At 47.3% G+C, this 17,174-nt stretch overlaps 1 protein-coding gene across 1 annotated transcript in view; it reads left to right on the forward strand.

The window, feature by feature from the left end:
- Positions 1-17,174, forward strand: part of LOC149287145 (polypeptide N-acetylgalactosaminyltransferase 17) — a 62,293-nt gene that overhangs the window by 9,895 nt on the left and 35,224 nt on the right. The window contains exon 3 of the mRNA XM_089493367.1: positions 11,083-11,266. Within this exon, the coding sequence (XP_089349493.1) occupies positions 11,083-11,266 (184 nt within the window). The remainder of the gene's footprint in view (positions 1-11,082; positions 11,267-17,174) is intronic.

The raw sequence follows: 17,174 nt of genomic DNA on the forward strand, positions 1-17,174 counted from the left end.
ATCCATAGTTTTTTGTGGGTTTTTGCAGGCTATGTGGGCATGTTCTAGAAGAGTTTCTTCCTGATCTTTCGCCAGCATCTGGGGCTGGCATCTTCAGAGAATGCTTGCCTGGAAAGGACTTGGGTATATATATTGTGTGACCTGGAGATGCAGGAGTGATTTGCATGTATATTGTTCTGTTGCTAATGGCAGGCCTCAGAGTGGGAGGGTCTGCAAAAGCGGATGAGTGTCTGAGCTTAATAGTTTGGTGCTGGAAATACATCTGAGGCCTGTTACAGACTGCCAAAATAAAGCTGCTTCGGGTCTCTTTGGAGGTATGCTGTTTAAATGATGCATGCACCCTAAGAAGCTGGAAGCTGCACCAAAGCTGCCCTCCAGTGCTTATGAATGGAGTGTGGCTTTGGCGCGACCTCCGGACTCTTAGGACCCAGGCATCATTTAAATAGCATACCTCCAAAGAGACCCGAAGCAGCTTTATTTTGGCACTCTGTAACAGCAATCCAAGGAGTCCAAGCCTTGAAGCCCTTTGCTTTGCCTCAGTGCTAGAGAGCAGGGAGCTGTCCACAGGGATCCTGCAGTGCCTGGTGCTGAACGTGGGATGCAGCGAAGGCTGGCTTTCTCTTTTGGCAAGCGTACATACTACTAAAGTCTTGCGTAGTTCATTAAAGAGGCATCAGGCAAACTGTCAGGAGCCTCCTGTGAGAGACAATTAGTTACTATTCCATTCTCTGAGCCATATGTTAAGGGTTACCTATTTGTAAGCAATGAGGATGCATTGTCTTCAGACAAGGCTGGAAGTCTCAGGCCTGTTACAGACTGCCCAAATAAAGCTGCTTTGGGTCTCTTTGGAGGTATGCTATTTAAATGACGCATGGGTCCTAAGAGTCCGGAGGTTGCGCCAAAGCCACACTCCATTCCTAAGCACTGGAGGGCAGCTTTGGTGCAGCTTCCGGATTCTTTGGATGCATGCATCATTTAAACAGCATACCTCCAAAGAGACCCGAAGCAGCTTTATTTTGGCAGTGTGTAACAGGCCTCAGCTTCGTAAGGCAAAGCACATATCCATCTAGTGAAAGCGAAGTTTAAACACAAGTGTCGCTTATGATTTGGGCTTTGGAGAGGCAAAAGAACACACACTGCTTTTAAGGTGCCCTAAATCCTAAAGGCTGTATACATGAGGAGGAGCCTATATAAATTAATGAGGAGATGATGTATGTATGCTAGCTCCACTCTGTTTGTTTGTTTATTTATTTATGTGGTCATTTACACTGTCTTCCATACGTGGAGGGGATTTTCTCAAGGTGTCTTCACAGAATCATACTCTATGCATCAATATTTATGTGTACATCTAAGCATTCCATTGAGTAACCTAGGACATACGGTCATGAAACAATTTTTTAGTGTAGCAAAGTTATATGGTGGTAGCAGTAGAATCATAGAATCATAGAATTATAGAATCATAGAGTTGGAAGAGACCCCAAGGGCCATCCAATCCAACCCCCTTCTGCCATGCAGGAAATCACATTCAAAGCATCCCAGACAGATGGCCATCCAGCCTCTGCTTGAAGACCTCCAGAGGAGTTCTGTCCTTGCTGTCACCCTCCTCTCCCCAAGAATACATTGCCTTTAGTTTGTAGCAGGAAGCAGTCCTGCTGAATATGGAAAACCATACTGCACACAGATCCCTTCAACTAAGGTTAGCTAGCATCCAGTTAGGTATTTGCATCACTGTAAACTGACTTATTTTCACATACAAGTGAATTGTGATGTTGCTCAGCCCTTGTATTCTCAAGAACTTAGCAGAGACGTTGCTCCGTCTCCAGGACCACTGTGCAAATGGAGCAAGTAGTGTGGCCATTGTGTGCCATGTTCCAGTGTGTGCCCTGCCCTGCATCTTGTGCATTGTTGCATTTCTCAAGCACCGTTGTGTATCGAGTGTAGCCATGTCATTTTGAGTTACACATTGCAGCCTCTGGTGCAGAATCCCCTAGAACAGGGTTTCCTAACCTGGGGCGCAAGATAGAACTTCATGGCGTGAGGCAAAAGGGTGGCTTGTGTCCTGGAATAATGAGTCACAAGTCATCATTCATCCAGCTAAAAGTGTACCTTGAGAAGTGATATCAGGAGGTTGTGTTGCGTCTTCTTGTTCGTTTAATCAAAAGGAAAGAATAACAGAATTGATATATAAGTAAAGTGATCTAAGGGCTCCAGGTTCCCTATTTTTGTGGTAGAGCTCCGAAGCTGGGCTTAAGATGAAGTTGAAGGCTTTCATGGCTGCCATACTTAGTTTTTTGTGGGTTTTTCGGACTATGGGGCCATGTTCTAGAAGAGTTTCTTCCTGACGTTTCGCCAGCATCTATGGCTGGCATCTTCAGATAATGCTTGCCTGGAAAGGACTTGGATATATATACTGCGTGACCTGGAAAGGCAGGAGAATGGCTATTTGTCCTGGAGATGGTCAATGAGGAGATCAGAAGTGAAGGTGATAAGCACTGGGTCAGTTCTGTGGGAATTCCTGGTGCAAGGAGAAGACAACCATGTGGCCGGGGAAAAGGAATGCTTTCCTTTCTTTACAAGTGAGGTTTGAACACGTAGAAAAGTTTGTGCTTTTATTATGCGGTGTGTAACCAAAAATGTCTCGGTCCTAACAACATTGCCATATGGCGAGCTGCTTACGTTTCTTAATAAAGCTAGCTGACATTCCTGACAGTGGACCATGCTGACTGGGAATCCTGGGCATTTGAGATGAATATAGTGCTGTACGTATGTTGCTCTAGGCTCCTTTCTTTGTCTTAAATGAATACAATTAATGGGCTCATTCCAATGGGGGCGAACCCACTAAAATCACCGACAGTCAGCTCAGTTAGACTGACTTAAGCCCCATTGATTTCAGCAGGTTTACTCTGTGAATAACTATGTCCGGAACTAATCTAATGTATTTATTCGAAACATAAATGTGAGGCCTTTCCTCAAAGATTTCACAGCAATTTACATATTTAAAAGTATACCAAAAACCAAAAACCACCCTCAAAGCAATTATGATCTTTCTATAGGAGTGTAAAATTTCTTGTCGTCTTCTGTTTTTCTAATTTTCTACTCTTGTCCAAGTACTTCCATCATCCCTGGCAAACTCATTTGGCAAACCCAAATTCCACATTCACAGAATCTCTTCTTTTTAATGCCTTAGCTAATTCTGTTTCTGGAAAACACACATCTAACGATTTGCTGACCCATGTTTTGACACACTGGCAGCAATTGTCTAAAGATAATGTGGTAATGAAGCAGTGTGATGCCCATCCCTTTACTCCGCCGCCAACCTGCCTGCCTGCGGAAGGTTATGCTGAAAGCAAATGTAAACTGAAACAGTGATTGCATGGACAGACTGAACCTGTGATGCCTTCTGGAAGCTTCTTTTTTGCTTCCTAAGGCCTGTTACAGACTGCCAAAATAAAGCTGCTTGGGGTCTCTTTGGAGGTATGCTGTTTAAATGATGCATGGGTCCTAAGAATCCAGAAGCTGCACCAAAGCTGCGCTCCAGTGCTTAGGAATGGAGGGTGGCTTTGGCACGACCTCCGGACTCTTAGGACCCATGCGTCATTGAAATAGCATACCTCCAAAGAGACCCGAAGCAGCTTTATTTTGCTCCAGAGAAATACATTCAAGAATTCATTGGAATGTCTTTTTTAACAGTAAATTTATAAGGAAAGGTAGTACACATACTTAAAAAAATTGTAGCCTTGTTTCATCTTTAGGGCGCTTTGGTATATTTTTAGTTTTAAGTGGATAAAGGAAGAAGCAAAGACAAGTCTCTTTTGAAGCTAAGTTGATTTTCATAGCAAAATAATGTGACCTAGTTCGAGAGAAAAAAGAATGATTTTGAAAACCATTCCTGCGTTTGTCTAATTTTAAAGATCTGTACTGACAAATTTCATGTTGAAGCTCCTTTCTAAGGTCCTCCCAGTAGAAATCCATATAGCATGAGAACAAACACAAGGTTGTTCCACACATCCTTTTTTTTCCATGTTGGCTTCATACGACAATACAGAATAAAAATTTATGCTTACAGATTAAATATTCCAGGTTCTATTTTAATCACGGTTTAACATAAATGTGAGAGACTATATAGCTAACATTGACCTGACTTGAGTTTTCTGCAAGGGCTCAAATATATTGCAGGCAAAGATGAAAGGAAAGAATCCGGTTTGAGAAGATTAGTGTTCTCTTTCCCTGAATGGATTCATTCATTTTTATCCAGCCTTCCTCGAAAGAACTCAGGGTGACATTCGTAGCTCTCTTACTTCCAATTAATTCTTGCTGCGCATTACATTAAGAGGTTATATTAAACCACCAAATGGTGAGCAGGGTGCTTTGTTCTCGCTGAGGACCACAGCCGAAGGCTAGTTCAAGTCCAAGTAGGCTGTTCTGGTTGGATCCTGGGTGGCTCCAAGTGAAGCTCGTTCTCAGATGTTGCATTAGCAGCAAAGAACTCCTCAAGAACGGCACTTAAAATTAGAAAGAAAACTCAGGCCTGTTCCAGACTGCCAAAATAAAGCTGCTTGGGGTCTCTTTGGAGGTATGCTGTTTAAATGATGCATGCATCCTAAGAATCCGGAAGCTGCACCAAAGCTGCCCTCCAGTGCTTAGGAATGGAGTCTGGCTTTGGCGCAACCTCCGGACTCTTAGGACCCATGCATCATTTAAACAGCATACCTCCAAAGAGACCCGAAGCAGCTTTATTTTGGCAGTCTGGAACAGGCCTCAGCTTATTTTGGTCTTCACTAAGGGAGGCTTCTTTGGCGAAATGTGATTTTAGGCTGCATCAATAGAAGGATAGTGCCTAGATCAAGGGAAGTCATAGTGCCACTCTATTCTGCTTTGGTCAGGCCTCACCTGGAATACTGTGTCCAGTTCTTTGCACCACAATTCAGAAAGGATGCTGAGAAACTGGAGCATGTCCAAAGCTAGCCAAAGTGCACATTTTTAGGAAGTGCAAATAGAAATCCAAGAAGAATGTTTTGGTCAGTGGACATCCCTCCTTTTTTGGTGAAGATAAAAAGGTAGCATTATTTATTTGTATGATTTCAATATTTACAATCCATCCTATCCGGTTCACAGAGTAATGTGCATATAGAACTAAAGAAATTCAGAACAATTTAGAGCAGTAAAATTAATTTAAACAGTCAAAATGGATAGCTTAAAAATTAAACAAATTAGAAATCTAAACGGTTTAAAACGTGTACCTATCCAGACTTTGAGGAGAATTTGAGGCCTCCAAAGACTTGGATGAAAAGCTGTGTTAACTCAAAGACTGGAATGAAAAGGTTTTGTGGAATGAGGATGTGGTATCTGACTGTTGACTGTGCCAATGTCTTATAATAATGCGTGAATTTTGTGATGCTATGGGGGATGCGATTGTGGGCATTCTCCCCTTCTACTTGGATATATAGAAGGTACACATCTTTGTTCGGAGTAGAATGTTGATATACTTGCGCTACAGCAGTACACTTCATGTTATATGTTTTGTATTTTTGCTATACAGCACGCCTGCGCCATATGCGGGTGCGCCATATGCGGTCTTGAGCGTATGCGCTCAAGCCGCGGGGAGCGCGCCCGTGGTGCCCCGTGCACCGCCGCACCGCTGCACCGCCGTGCACGAGCCCCATTGTTTCCAATGGGGCTTGAGCATAGGCGGAATTCGCCTTACGTGGTGGGATCTGGAACGGATCCCTCCCGTAAGGTGAGGGCCGACTGTATTTTGGTGCTGACCATGTGCCGTATATAAATTCATTCTCTGGAATGAAGCCAAAGTTAGTGTTAAATAGCCCCCGAAGGGCTTCAAGAGAAGATTTTCCTTTATTTTCACATGTCCCATTGGTGAGGCATGTGGTGGGGGACCCCTCCAGCAGACAATTCTTCAGGTAGAGGGAAAAGATGGATGGATGGATGGATGGATGGATGGATAGCTGGATAGTGTATATTTGAGTATCAAGGTCCAAGGCTATTGAGAGCCCTAAATATTATTTCCAGTGCCTTGAATTCAGACCACAACTGGGTTGGTAGCCAGTTTAGCTTTTTAAAACAAACTAGTGCCATTTGGTTTCTAGAAGTGCTTGCCAGTAATTTGGCTGATGTAGCTTCTGAGTTATCAAAGGCAAGCTCGACATCAGGATTAGATGTCAGGATTGGTTTTCAAAGCTCTGCTTCACGGCTGGGGAAGTGCTAAAGCACTGGATGGTAGATCGGCTGCTGCCAGCTCACCTGCAGGGGATCATGATCTTGAGAACACACACTGTTCTCTGGGTCAGATTCCATGGCAGATCCCTTCAGTGGGATCTACTTCCCTTTCAGCTGGAGTTTGCTTCTTGGCGCATACTGAGCATCCACATTCTCCAAAGCCCTGGCATTCCTCTCCTGGTAGACCTCCAGCACTCTGGAATAGGACTAGGGAGATTCTTTATACATCACCTAAGTGTCCAAGTCACCTTGGATGCCAGCCTTTAGGCCTGGCACCTGCAGAAATCTTGTATCTCAGGGCAAGTGGTCTGAGGAGGATGCTACTCTACATCAGTTGTCTGGATCTCACTAGGCTTCCAGTGCTTGGTCCAACAAGGCCATGGGAGAGTGATTCTACTCAGAACTGACATGACAACAAAAACCCAAATAAATGGATGTGGAGGAGTTTCAGATGGTTCTCCCTAATAATGGAGATGGAAATTCACCTAACTGGAGTGAAGCAAAATCTCCTCTGCCTAGAAGTGAAACATCTCTGAAGTGGATCAATTCAGCAGGGTGGATCTGACCCCGGGAGACTGGCACCTCTCCCAGAAAGTGTTCCAGTTGGTGTTGGGGAACTTTGTTCTCCTCATCCTGGACCTGCTTGTTTTCTTATCAACAAAGTCCCCAGCCTTGTTTGTTTTCCTCATCGACAAAGTCTCCAGGCATGTCATCACTGGGCAGAGAGAGTATATACTTTGACTTCCCCTTGGCCAAAGGGACTCCTCTATACCTTTCCCTGCTCACAACCCTTCTGGGGAGGTTCCTAAAGAAGGTTAGAAGAGAAAGGGTAACCATCATAGTAGTTTCCAGCTTCTGGTTCAGAAGAGCTGATGACATGACGACCCGCCACTTCCTATTTCCTCCAAATTGGAACCTACTAATGAAGGTATGGTGTGCCACCCAGATCTGGCTTGGATTCAGCTCCAGCTCCAGCACAATGCTTGGAGATTGACCATGTCAGATGCCTCAGAGACAGGTATTCTTCCCACCTTATTGGTCTCATTTAGATGCTCCACTAGAGGATTTGTGAGTCTTCCTGGAGGAGCTTTTCCAGCTGGTGCAGGTCAAAGGGACATTGCTCACACTCTTCCTCCATCCTGGCCATGATACAGGAGGGCCTAGACAGGAGCCTAAAGTCAAAGACCTTAAAGTACTCTCTGATGGGAGAGCTTGCCCATCAGGAATGTCCTTTAGACACTAGATAGACTGACCATCTCATAGTAAGCAATTATTTCTAGATCTTCTATGGCATTAATCTCCTAGAATGGAGAGAGACATTTGATCCCTTGGACTCCAACAGTCACATATTGTTGTATTTCCCTTCATTCGGGAAAGATAAATTTTATGACGTACTTAAGCCACCACATAGCCTTTACTCTTACTCTCTGATGTAGCTAGACAGTGTTTTATGCTGTCTTACAGGGACGTAGCCAAGGGGGGGTTCTTGGGGTCCGGACCCCCCTCCTTCCATTAGAAAAATGAATGGTGTGTGCTGCTGCGCCGCCGCACTCAAGCCCCATTATAATGGTGGCACTTAGTCTGGACCCCCCCTTCCCAAAATCCTAGCTTGCAATTGGTTGACAGATCAACCATGTGTCTTATTTCCCCAGAATAGACCTTTAGATTCTAATGAGCATAAAGATGTATTTTTGATATTCAGTTAGAGACTGGCACAAAGCAGTTTACTAAAACAGATGGACTGGTAACCTAGTTGTACTAGAACTGGCACCGTTTGGCTGAGAAATTGTGCTGTTTGATGTGTGCATAAAAGATAGCTATCTGATTAGCATTTCCTGGCAGGAGTAGCCTACTGGGTAGATGTTTTATACTGCAATGTCTATCAGCCCCAGTTAGCAAGGACAGTGGAAGTACATGTAGTAGAGGACATCTGAAGGGTGCTTATGGGTCATCCTCCCTTGACAGTTCTCTTCTTCTTCTGAAGAGGCCTTACCAATTGAAGAGGCTCAACTCAGGTTCAAAGGAACAGATCAGGAGCAGAGGAAGGTGGAGAGGCCCTCTCAGCTCTTGGCACAGTTCCCTTGTTCTTGATAGATTTATAATTCCTGGGTGACTTAGGCCCGTAACAAATGGGCACTTTAGTACATGCGGAGTGCGTACTAGGGTTAGAAAGGGGCAGTGCTTCCGCACCCCCTAACCCTAGTGCACAAAATGGCGACGGCCGTTCCACACGGCCACCGCCATGAGGACGTCACGACCGCGCCGCCTCTATACGGGGCGGCGCAGACGTGACGTCCTCGCTCCATGCCAGGGCGCTTAGTGTGCCCTTAGCGCGGAGCAGGAAGGAGCTCCGTTTTGGAGCTTCTTCCTGGTTTGGTCCGCTGGGCGCAGCCTTCACGCGGCTGCGCCCAGTGAACCAAAGGAGAAAGGGGCCAAGCTGTTCAAATAAGGGGATAAATGATGCTTTCAGTATATTTGAGGTTTAGCTGTTACTGTTACTGTACTGTTACCTTTTCAAGCCAGACTTTGCAACTCTTCCCCTCCCAGATCCCTACTGACTCCATCACAGCTTACACTTTGTGGACCTTGAGTTGTTCACACTTTAAGAAAAGTGACATTTTGTCTGCCTGGTCAATCTATTCCCAACAGACAGGAAGGTGGTTGCTTGCTTCAAGGAGCCAACTTAGAAATTAAATGTATGCATTTGAGTCGTCTCATCAGACTTGATCGTGATTTCATTTTTGTGACAAATACTTTGGATGTCTTTGAGACATTGTGTGGAGAAGATATGGCTTGCCAAAACAGTGCATTCCCTGTGGATTTTTTCTTTATTAAAATGAGAAAAGTTGCATTAAGTTCATTGCACAAAGGTCCAGGGTTAGAAATAATTTGCTAAACTTGATTTGTGGTGGTGGTGGTGATGTACATGATCATAGAATCATAGAATCATAGTCATAGAGTCGTAGAGTTGGAAGACACCGCAAGGGCGATCCAGTCCAACCCCTTGCCATGCAGGAAATCTCAATCGAAGCATCCCCGACAGATGTCCATCCAGCCTCTGTTTAAAGACCTCCAAAGAAGGAAACTCCACTGCACTCCGAGGAAGGAGTCTGTTCCACTGTAGAACAGCCCTTACTGTCAGGAAGTTCCTCCTAATGCTGAGGTGCAATCTCTTTTCCTGGAGCTTGCATCCATTATCCCTGATCCTAGACTCTGGAGCAGCAGAAAAAAAGCTTGCACCCTCCTCAATATGACATCCCTTCAAGTATTTAAACAGGGCTCATAGGACATGGTTTCCAGACCCTTCACCTTTTTTTATTCACCCTCCTTTGGACACGCTCAAGTTTCTCAATGTCCTTTTTGAATTGTGGTGCCCAGAACTGTACACAATATTCCAGGTGGGGCCTGACCAAAGCAGAATAGTGGGGTCTTGGGTGCGGCGGCCCAGCAGCATGCACCATTCATTTTTCTAAGGGAAGGGGGGGTCCGGACCCCAAGAACCCCCCCTTGGCTACGTCCCTGTGATGTAGTGTTTGAATGTTGGACTGTGGCTCTGCAGTCTAGGATTTGAAACATGGAACATTGCATCCATGGACTCTAGAGAGTATGGGGTTCCAGTATTTTTTTTTTACTTAAAGTGTCAAGTGTGGAGGGAGATGTGGTTCTTCCAGGTTTGGCATGGGATTTGTGCTGCCTCACACGTTTCCCAACCTTGTCCTAGAAGGACAACACCAAGTTCATATCAAATAAACACAGAATCTAGATCTCATCATGTTGCGCCCTTTTGTTCCTTGGCTACTGTCTGTTCAAATAATGTATGACACCAAAGACATCCCTGGAAAAATCAGGGTCCCTCGGTTGTCAAGATGGGAAAATAAATATCACTGCTAAGAATAAAAACCATCCATCAAAGAGCTCAGCGGCGCTTGACAACGAGGGAGGTGTGACTTGTTCCTAAAAATAAATTCTGGAAATGGCAGGTGCTACAGCAATCTGTAATGCACAGTGAAGCATGCCACAAGATATTACTTTGTCTTTTCATCCTTTGCCAAGAGGCTCGGCTTTTTACCTTTTGTCACTCATCCATGCTGCTTTGTTCTTGAGAGACTGGAGCAAAATCCTTTTGTTTTTAGGAAGTCCAAGACCAGGATTAAGTGTGTCGTGTGAGTGTGTGTTAATGGAAAGTTGCACTGAGTTTTAAAAAACACACGTATATGATTGTTTAATTTTTTCCCCCTTGGATTTCTTGCTTCTGCTGGAAGCCAGAGATCTCTGGCTTTTGATCTCTGGCAAAATTACTTTAGCTTCCTCCGCTGCAAGTGACAACTAAAATCAATGTTTTAATCTTTAGCTGGAATGAGTACGTTTACCAAATCCAAGACGCAGTTTTCCTAGCATAAAAAGAGTCATGCTGTATTTGCTACCATATAATTGTTATAGAATTGGGAGCCTATCTGAAAAAACAAGACGCGGCAGCACTGACTCAGCACCACAAATATGGAAGTCCACAAGACGTCAAAGCGCAATTGTTTATGAGCCAAGTAGTCAAAGCCGTATGTTTGGATTTGTTGCTTTTACCAAATCTCAATGACTTTTTAGCTAGATTATGAGGAAATTTGTTATGGTAATTTTGGAAAATACTAAGGGAAACAAAGAAATAAAATTCATATTTTTAAATTTTGGTTGGCAAAATAATGGCTTACCATAGCAAGTAAAAGATATACATCACTTAATTCAAAGAAAGATGAATGCTGCATCTTAAAACTTTTAATTTCACAACCTGCTCATTATCTCCTTTCTTTCCTTTCTCCTATTCTCTCCTCTCCTCTCCCTTTCTCTTTCCCCCAGGTCTGTCAAAATCCTTGGGGCTCATTGAAGGCTATGGTGGCCGTGGCAAAGGTGGCTTACCTGCTACCCTTTCTCCCGAGGAGGAAGAGAAAGCCAAGGGACCGCATGAGAAATATGGCTACAATTCCTACCTAAGTGAAAAAATATCGCTGGATCGCACCATACCAGATTATCGGCCAACCAAGTGAGTTTCCTGACCCCCTTTATATCATTTCAGGTGTAACTGAGAGGGTCACTGGCACCATAGGAAGGCCACAGCTGCAGAGAATCCCCAAGTGTTGCGGACATATCCATCCTTTGGGAACGAAGAGGAAGAACAGCAAAGACTTTGAAGGAAGCAGGTGAAGTGCTTTAGACTGAGGGATCTCCTGTTACAGACTGCCAAAATAAAGCTGTTTCGGGTCTCTTTGGAGGCATGCTATTTAAACAATGCATGGGTCCTAAGAGTCCGGAGGTTGCGCCAAAGCCACACTCCATTCCTAAGCACTGGAGCGCAGCTTTGGTGCAGCTTCCGGATTCTTCGGACGCATGCATCATTTAAACAGCATACCTCCAAAGAGACCCCAAGCAGCTTTATTTTGGCAGTCTGGAACAGGCCTAGGTTTTGCCAAGATGGTTATGGGTTCTCCTTCTTTCTTTGTTAAACCAAAAAAGAAATGTATACCACCACAATATAGAAGATGCCGTCTCCCCGTCTCCCCATGCAGGACTGCTCCTGGAGATGCCATTGTATCATAATGGTGCATCATTCCAATGTGGCTTTCTGGCTCACCTTTTGAAAGGAATAGCATATGGGTTGGTTAGCTTTGTTTAATGTATTTGAAATGTGGAGAAGAGAAATCCCACCCTATTAAAATGCAAGACCTTACTGGAAATAGCTGCAATGCTGGTTTCTTCAAAGTACTGTATGTAGTGAACGTCCTGCTCTCTCTTTCCACACATCAAAATGCAAGATTACTTCCCTGTCTCCATTTTTCAGGAGAGCCCTGCCATTTTTATGGTTGCTAACTTACTGCTGCTTTTAAATGAACAAGGGAAAAAAAAAACACCTGGAACTAGTTAACTGTCTTATATGATGACAAAAATAGATATAAATCTATGGCGTTTAGCTTAAATGGCTTTCAGATGACTGCAAAAGAAAAGGAGATAGTTAAAAAATCCTCTGGCTGAACTCATTCCGAAGGGCGTATAACTCATTTTAATTTTTTATTTATTTCTCTTTTATTAGAGTATAGTATTAAAAAATTCAACAACAATGCAAATTATACAAATACTTATATCACATATATCACAATATAAACATCATACAAAGGGTCTATATCTCTGAAAACACAAATAGGCGAATGGGTGGCAGTTCACAAAACCAATAGAGTTAACAAAAGTGCCAGGCTTTACTGCTGCTGCCATTTTTCTACCTTTTATTAAGCAGAGGAAGGGAGCCTTATTTGGTTGAAGGGGCAGATAATAATAATAATAATAATAATAATAATAATAATAATAATATACACTGCCACCTTCTGCAGGCCAGGTTATATTGCTGGCATAGGCCCACCCCAGACTATTATCTGTCCCCTACTGTCTCCAGATAGCCATCTAAGGAGCACCAACGTGCATTGGATCTGCTCTGGCTGAGGTGCTGAGGTTGCAGGAGTACCCTTTGTAGGTGACGCTCCTGATAAAGGTGTTCACACTGCTGTTCCTGACTAGAGTAAGGCCATGTGTAATGAACTGGGCCCCCACTGGCTACAACAGTGCTCCTGCTGCCAATGTTTCCGTTGTGATGCCTTCGCCTACCGTGTGATCCCCCCACTGAGATGCTATAAGGCAAATGAAAAGGGATGCACAGCTAAGGAGAATGCCTGCTCCACACTTGATTGAAGATAACAGCAGGATTCCACCAGTTGAGAAAGTGATGGGCTTGCGGGAAAATCACACAAAGGGGTAGTTTACGGGGAAGGGAACAAGGCTTCACAGAGAGGGGAGGTATCCGTACTGCGTCTCTCTCGAAACGACAGATCAAATGCAAGGCTGCCCTTAACTAAGGGAACGAACAGCTGCTTTTCAGCAGGCTTTCTAGATAAGAATGCTTTCCCCCGCTACTTATAAGCCATTTTCTTGCTTGATTTTGATTCTGGGTATGGCCTTCTTGCTGGGACGTAGCCAAGGCGGGGGGTTCTTGGGGTCCGGACCCCCCTTCCATTAGAAAAATGAATGGTGTGTGCTGCTACGCCGCCGCGCCCAAGCCCCATTATAATGGTGGCACTTAGTCTGGACCCCCTTCCTAAAATCCTGGCTACGTCTTTCTAGCCTCTGTATGCAAGGTTGCTTGTAGCTTGCTTGCTTGGCTTTGCATGGTGGAATATGATAACACACTTTCTCTCTGGAAGTAGAATACACATTCGAATATGCGTAGCAGCACAAACTGATTACATCTGTCTTGCTCTTGATGCCATCTGACAACTCTCTGTTAGTGTAATGTGTGCATCCAGACTGCATGTTCAACATACTAAGTTATTGTTTGTTTGAAATCTTTTAGGGTAGTGGCACATATATCACACTGGGACTTGAGAGGTCCTGGCTCAAGTCCCCACTAAACCATGAACATATACCAGTATATGCTGCCTTGAGTCTCATTGGAGGAAAGATTGGGATATGCATATACATGATGTAAAAAAGAAACATGAATGCAAGGTGATTCTCCTTACTACCCCCTCTCTCCAACCTTGAACTGGATTTTTTTTTGTATGGGGATTATATTTTTCTTTCTTTACTGTGGGTTTTCATCTTAGAAAGCGCTCTACTCACATTAAGAGGAATGAGGAATGTGAGCGGAAACGTGCTGCAGACTTCCCTGTTTAAATTGGGAAAGTCGGTGGCTGGACAATTGTGTCCATGAGTATCTTAGAAGCAGGGCTTGGTGTGAAAAGCTTCATCCTTGAACCTCATGCATGTATATCAGGAATGATTAAAGTCCCAGACTCTTTGCAGTCCTCATAGGCCTGTTACAAACGGGCATAAAAGTACTTCTTCTTCGTGGTCTCTGCGAATCATACAAATGGGTTTTACTGCGCCTGCGCAGTGCTGCTCGGAACCTTCTGGAATCACTGGGCAGAGTTAACTCTGCAACATATTGAAACTTTTTGGCGGTAACTCCGCCCACCCGTTATAAGGCCCCTGCCTTCCCGCTCTTTTCCCCAGTTCCTTTTTTCCGCCGCGCTAGCTGCTTCAAGGAACTTTCGCTTGCTTCGCTTGCTGGAATCACTTTCGTTTTTGAACTCGGACTGTATCTTGACCATTCTCTGTCTCCCGCCCCTGGTAACTTTGGACCTTCGGACTGTTGACTTCGTTTTCGGATTTCCCTTCGGCTTGACGATTTTGGAGATGCCGGCGCCTTTCAAAAAGTGCGACATCTGCAAGGGCAAGGTGCCCGTTCAGGACCCGCACTCCTCCTGCCTGTTGTGCCTTGGTCCGAACCATGATCCCAAGGCCTGCACGCTCTGCGGATCCCTCTCCACTCAGGCTCGTAAGAACCGTGAGTCCCGGCTCACGTCGGCAATCGCCCTGGGGAAAGTGCAGGAGGGAGGTTCGCGGTCCTCTTCTGTCCCGCCTTTGGCGCCCCCCGCTTCATCGTCCCGGGCAAGTGTCTCCAGCGTGGGATCGGGGAGAGTTGCCGTCTCCAGTGTGGTGTGTGTCCCGGCCGGGACCCCTTCCACCACCCCCGATGTGGCCCGTGGCTCCAAACCGCCCAGCGCCACCGACAGACCCTCCAAGCGCCCCCATAAGTCATCGGGGACTGAGGGTACCGAACGGGCCTCCAAACCGAAGAAGGGATCGGAGGGTTCCCGTTCAAAGGAGGCTACTGAGCTGAAGGTCCATCTGCCCTCGCCTTCGTCCTCCAAGGCCTCCAAGGCGTCCAAGGCACCTCGCCATGCGACACCTAAGGAGCAGACCGAGCCGGTACAAGGGTCAAGATCACCGAGGCCTTCGTCGTCGACAGCGGCTGCTGTCATCCTGGACCTCCCGGACAACCCGTTCTTCCCATCCGACGAGCCCTCCAAGCATGGGAAGAAGAGGCGCCACGACGAGGCCGGTCGCGATCCTGCCCCAAAGAAGGCAAAGTCCTCCAAGGATCGGACCACTACCGACCTACCGGGACCGAAGGAGAAGAAGCGCTCCCCCTCCAAACAGGCTCGCGCCTCCGCTTCATCAGCTCCCCGCGATCAGGGACCGACGCCGCTGGACCAAGGGACCCCGGTACCGGTTACTCCTCTGCCTCCTCCGATCGGGGATTCCACCCGCGGGACGGATGACACAGTGCCTCCTCGCTCCCTCGAGCATCGGTCGCCATCCCACCCGGCAACCGAGGATGAGGACGACTTGCCTCGCGGGCAAGATTTCCCGGACCTCTTCTACGACATGCAGTCGCGCCGCTACTACATGTCGGTCCCGGAGGACAGAGCCTTGAGGGAGTTCACCAAATTGAACCCCCCTCCTGCAGACCGGTCTCACCCGTCCGCATCGGTACCGACCGTGTCGGTCTACGAGAGGTCACCGTCTCCACCCCGCAGACGTGAGAGGTCGCTATCTCCACCCCGTCGACGCTCCCGGTCTTCGGTCGACTTCGCTCCAGCCCGCTCGAGATCCCAGGTCAGAGTGACTGATCCTCTCTCTTCTGACCTGGATTCCGAGGACGAACCGCTGCTACCCTCGGAGGCACCCTCGGACGAGGATGTCCTCTCAGGCTCGGCCTCCCCCCAGAGGATGCACAACCCGGAGCCGTCTTCTCCGTCGGACGATGTCAGGTCCTTCACGGAGCACGTGGTTAAGATGGCGAGGGCTCTCGACATCGAGCTCGCATCCGCAGTCGACGACGCTGAGGATCCGGTTGAGCGTCGGGTGCATGGACGAGTCCCCACTCCGCCGTGCCTGCCTCTCCTTCCCTCGCTTCAGACCATCGTCAAGAGGTCCTGGAACTCCCCGGCCGCCCTATCGGCACCCTCCCACAAGGTGGAGTCGCTATATAGGGTTGCCCCGGCGAGTTGCCCTTGGTTGGCCGAACACCCTCGGCCGAACTCTGCCATCGTTGAGGGAGCCCAGCACAGCTTCGTTCCGAAGCAGGCCACCTCTCCTGTCGACCGGGAGGCGAAGAAGGTGGACGGACTGGCGAAGAAGGCATACTCGGCGTCTGCACTGGGGGTCAAGGCCGCCAACTACACTGCGTGCATGGGGGCCTACATTCAAACCCTCATGGAACGGATCTCCCCCCTCGTCCCGGACGTCCCAGACGACATCCAGAGGCAGCTGGTGGAGATCAGGGACGAGGCACACTCCATTGGAAGCTGGCTGATCACCACTTCCAGGAATCTGGTGGACTGCTCCGGGAGGGCCATGTCAGCTTCCATGGCTCTACGACGCCACGCCTGGCTGAGAGCCTCCGACCTCAACCCGACGGTCAGAGCTGCCATTGAGGACATGCCGATCGACGGAACCGGCCTCTTCCACGCCGAGACCGACGACCGCCTAAACCGCAAGTTTAGGATGAAGGCGGCGGCGAAGAAACACGGCATGTCCTCGGCACCGGCCTCTCCGTTCCGGAAGCGTCAGCGCCCGTGGCAGCCGCAAGGTCAGTCACAGGGGACCTTCTCCCGGGACCGACAGCCCCAGCAGCAGGGCCCTCAGAGACAGCGCTTCCCCTCGCAGTCTTCCTCCTCCTCTGGCCGTCGCAACTTCCCGCCCCGGTACCGCAAGTCCCGCCGGCAGGACACCGACCAGGGGAAGAAGAGAGCCTGAAGGGACGCAGCGCGCTTCGTCTCCCCTTCACCCCTCTTCTTTTTGGACATCTTGAGGCCCTTTGTTAACACCTGGGCCTCTATAACATCGGACTCGTGGGTTCTCGACATCGTCCGCAGGGGTTATGCCCTCGAGTTCCAAGAGCTCCCTCCAACTGGAGCCTTTATGTCCACTCCCCCCTCGGACACCCTTCTCGACGAAGTGCGCACCTTGCTTGTGAAAGGGGCAATCTCCCCTTTGCCTCCCGACCAGTGTTCTCGGGCCTTTTTCTCCAGGTACTTCACGGTACCGAAGGCGGATGG

The sequence above is a fragment of the Sceloporus occidentalis genome, unplaced genomic scaffold (genome assembly GCF_023333645.1).
Source record: "Sceloporus occidentalis isolate IW3139 unplaced genomic scaffold, rSceOcc1.0.p SCAF_64, whole genome shotgun sequence".
Taxonomy (NCBI): Eukaryota; Metazoa; Chordata; class Lepidosauria; order Squamata; family Phrynosomatidae; genus Sceloporus; species Sceloporus occidentalis.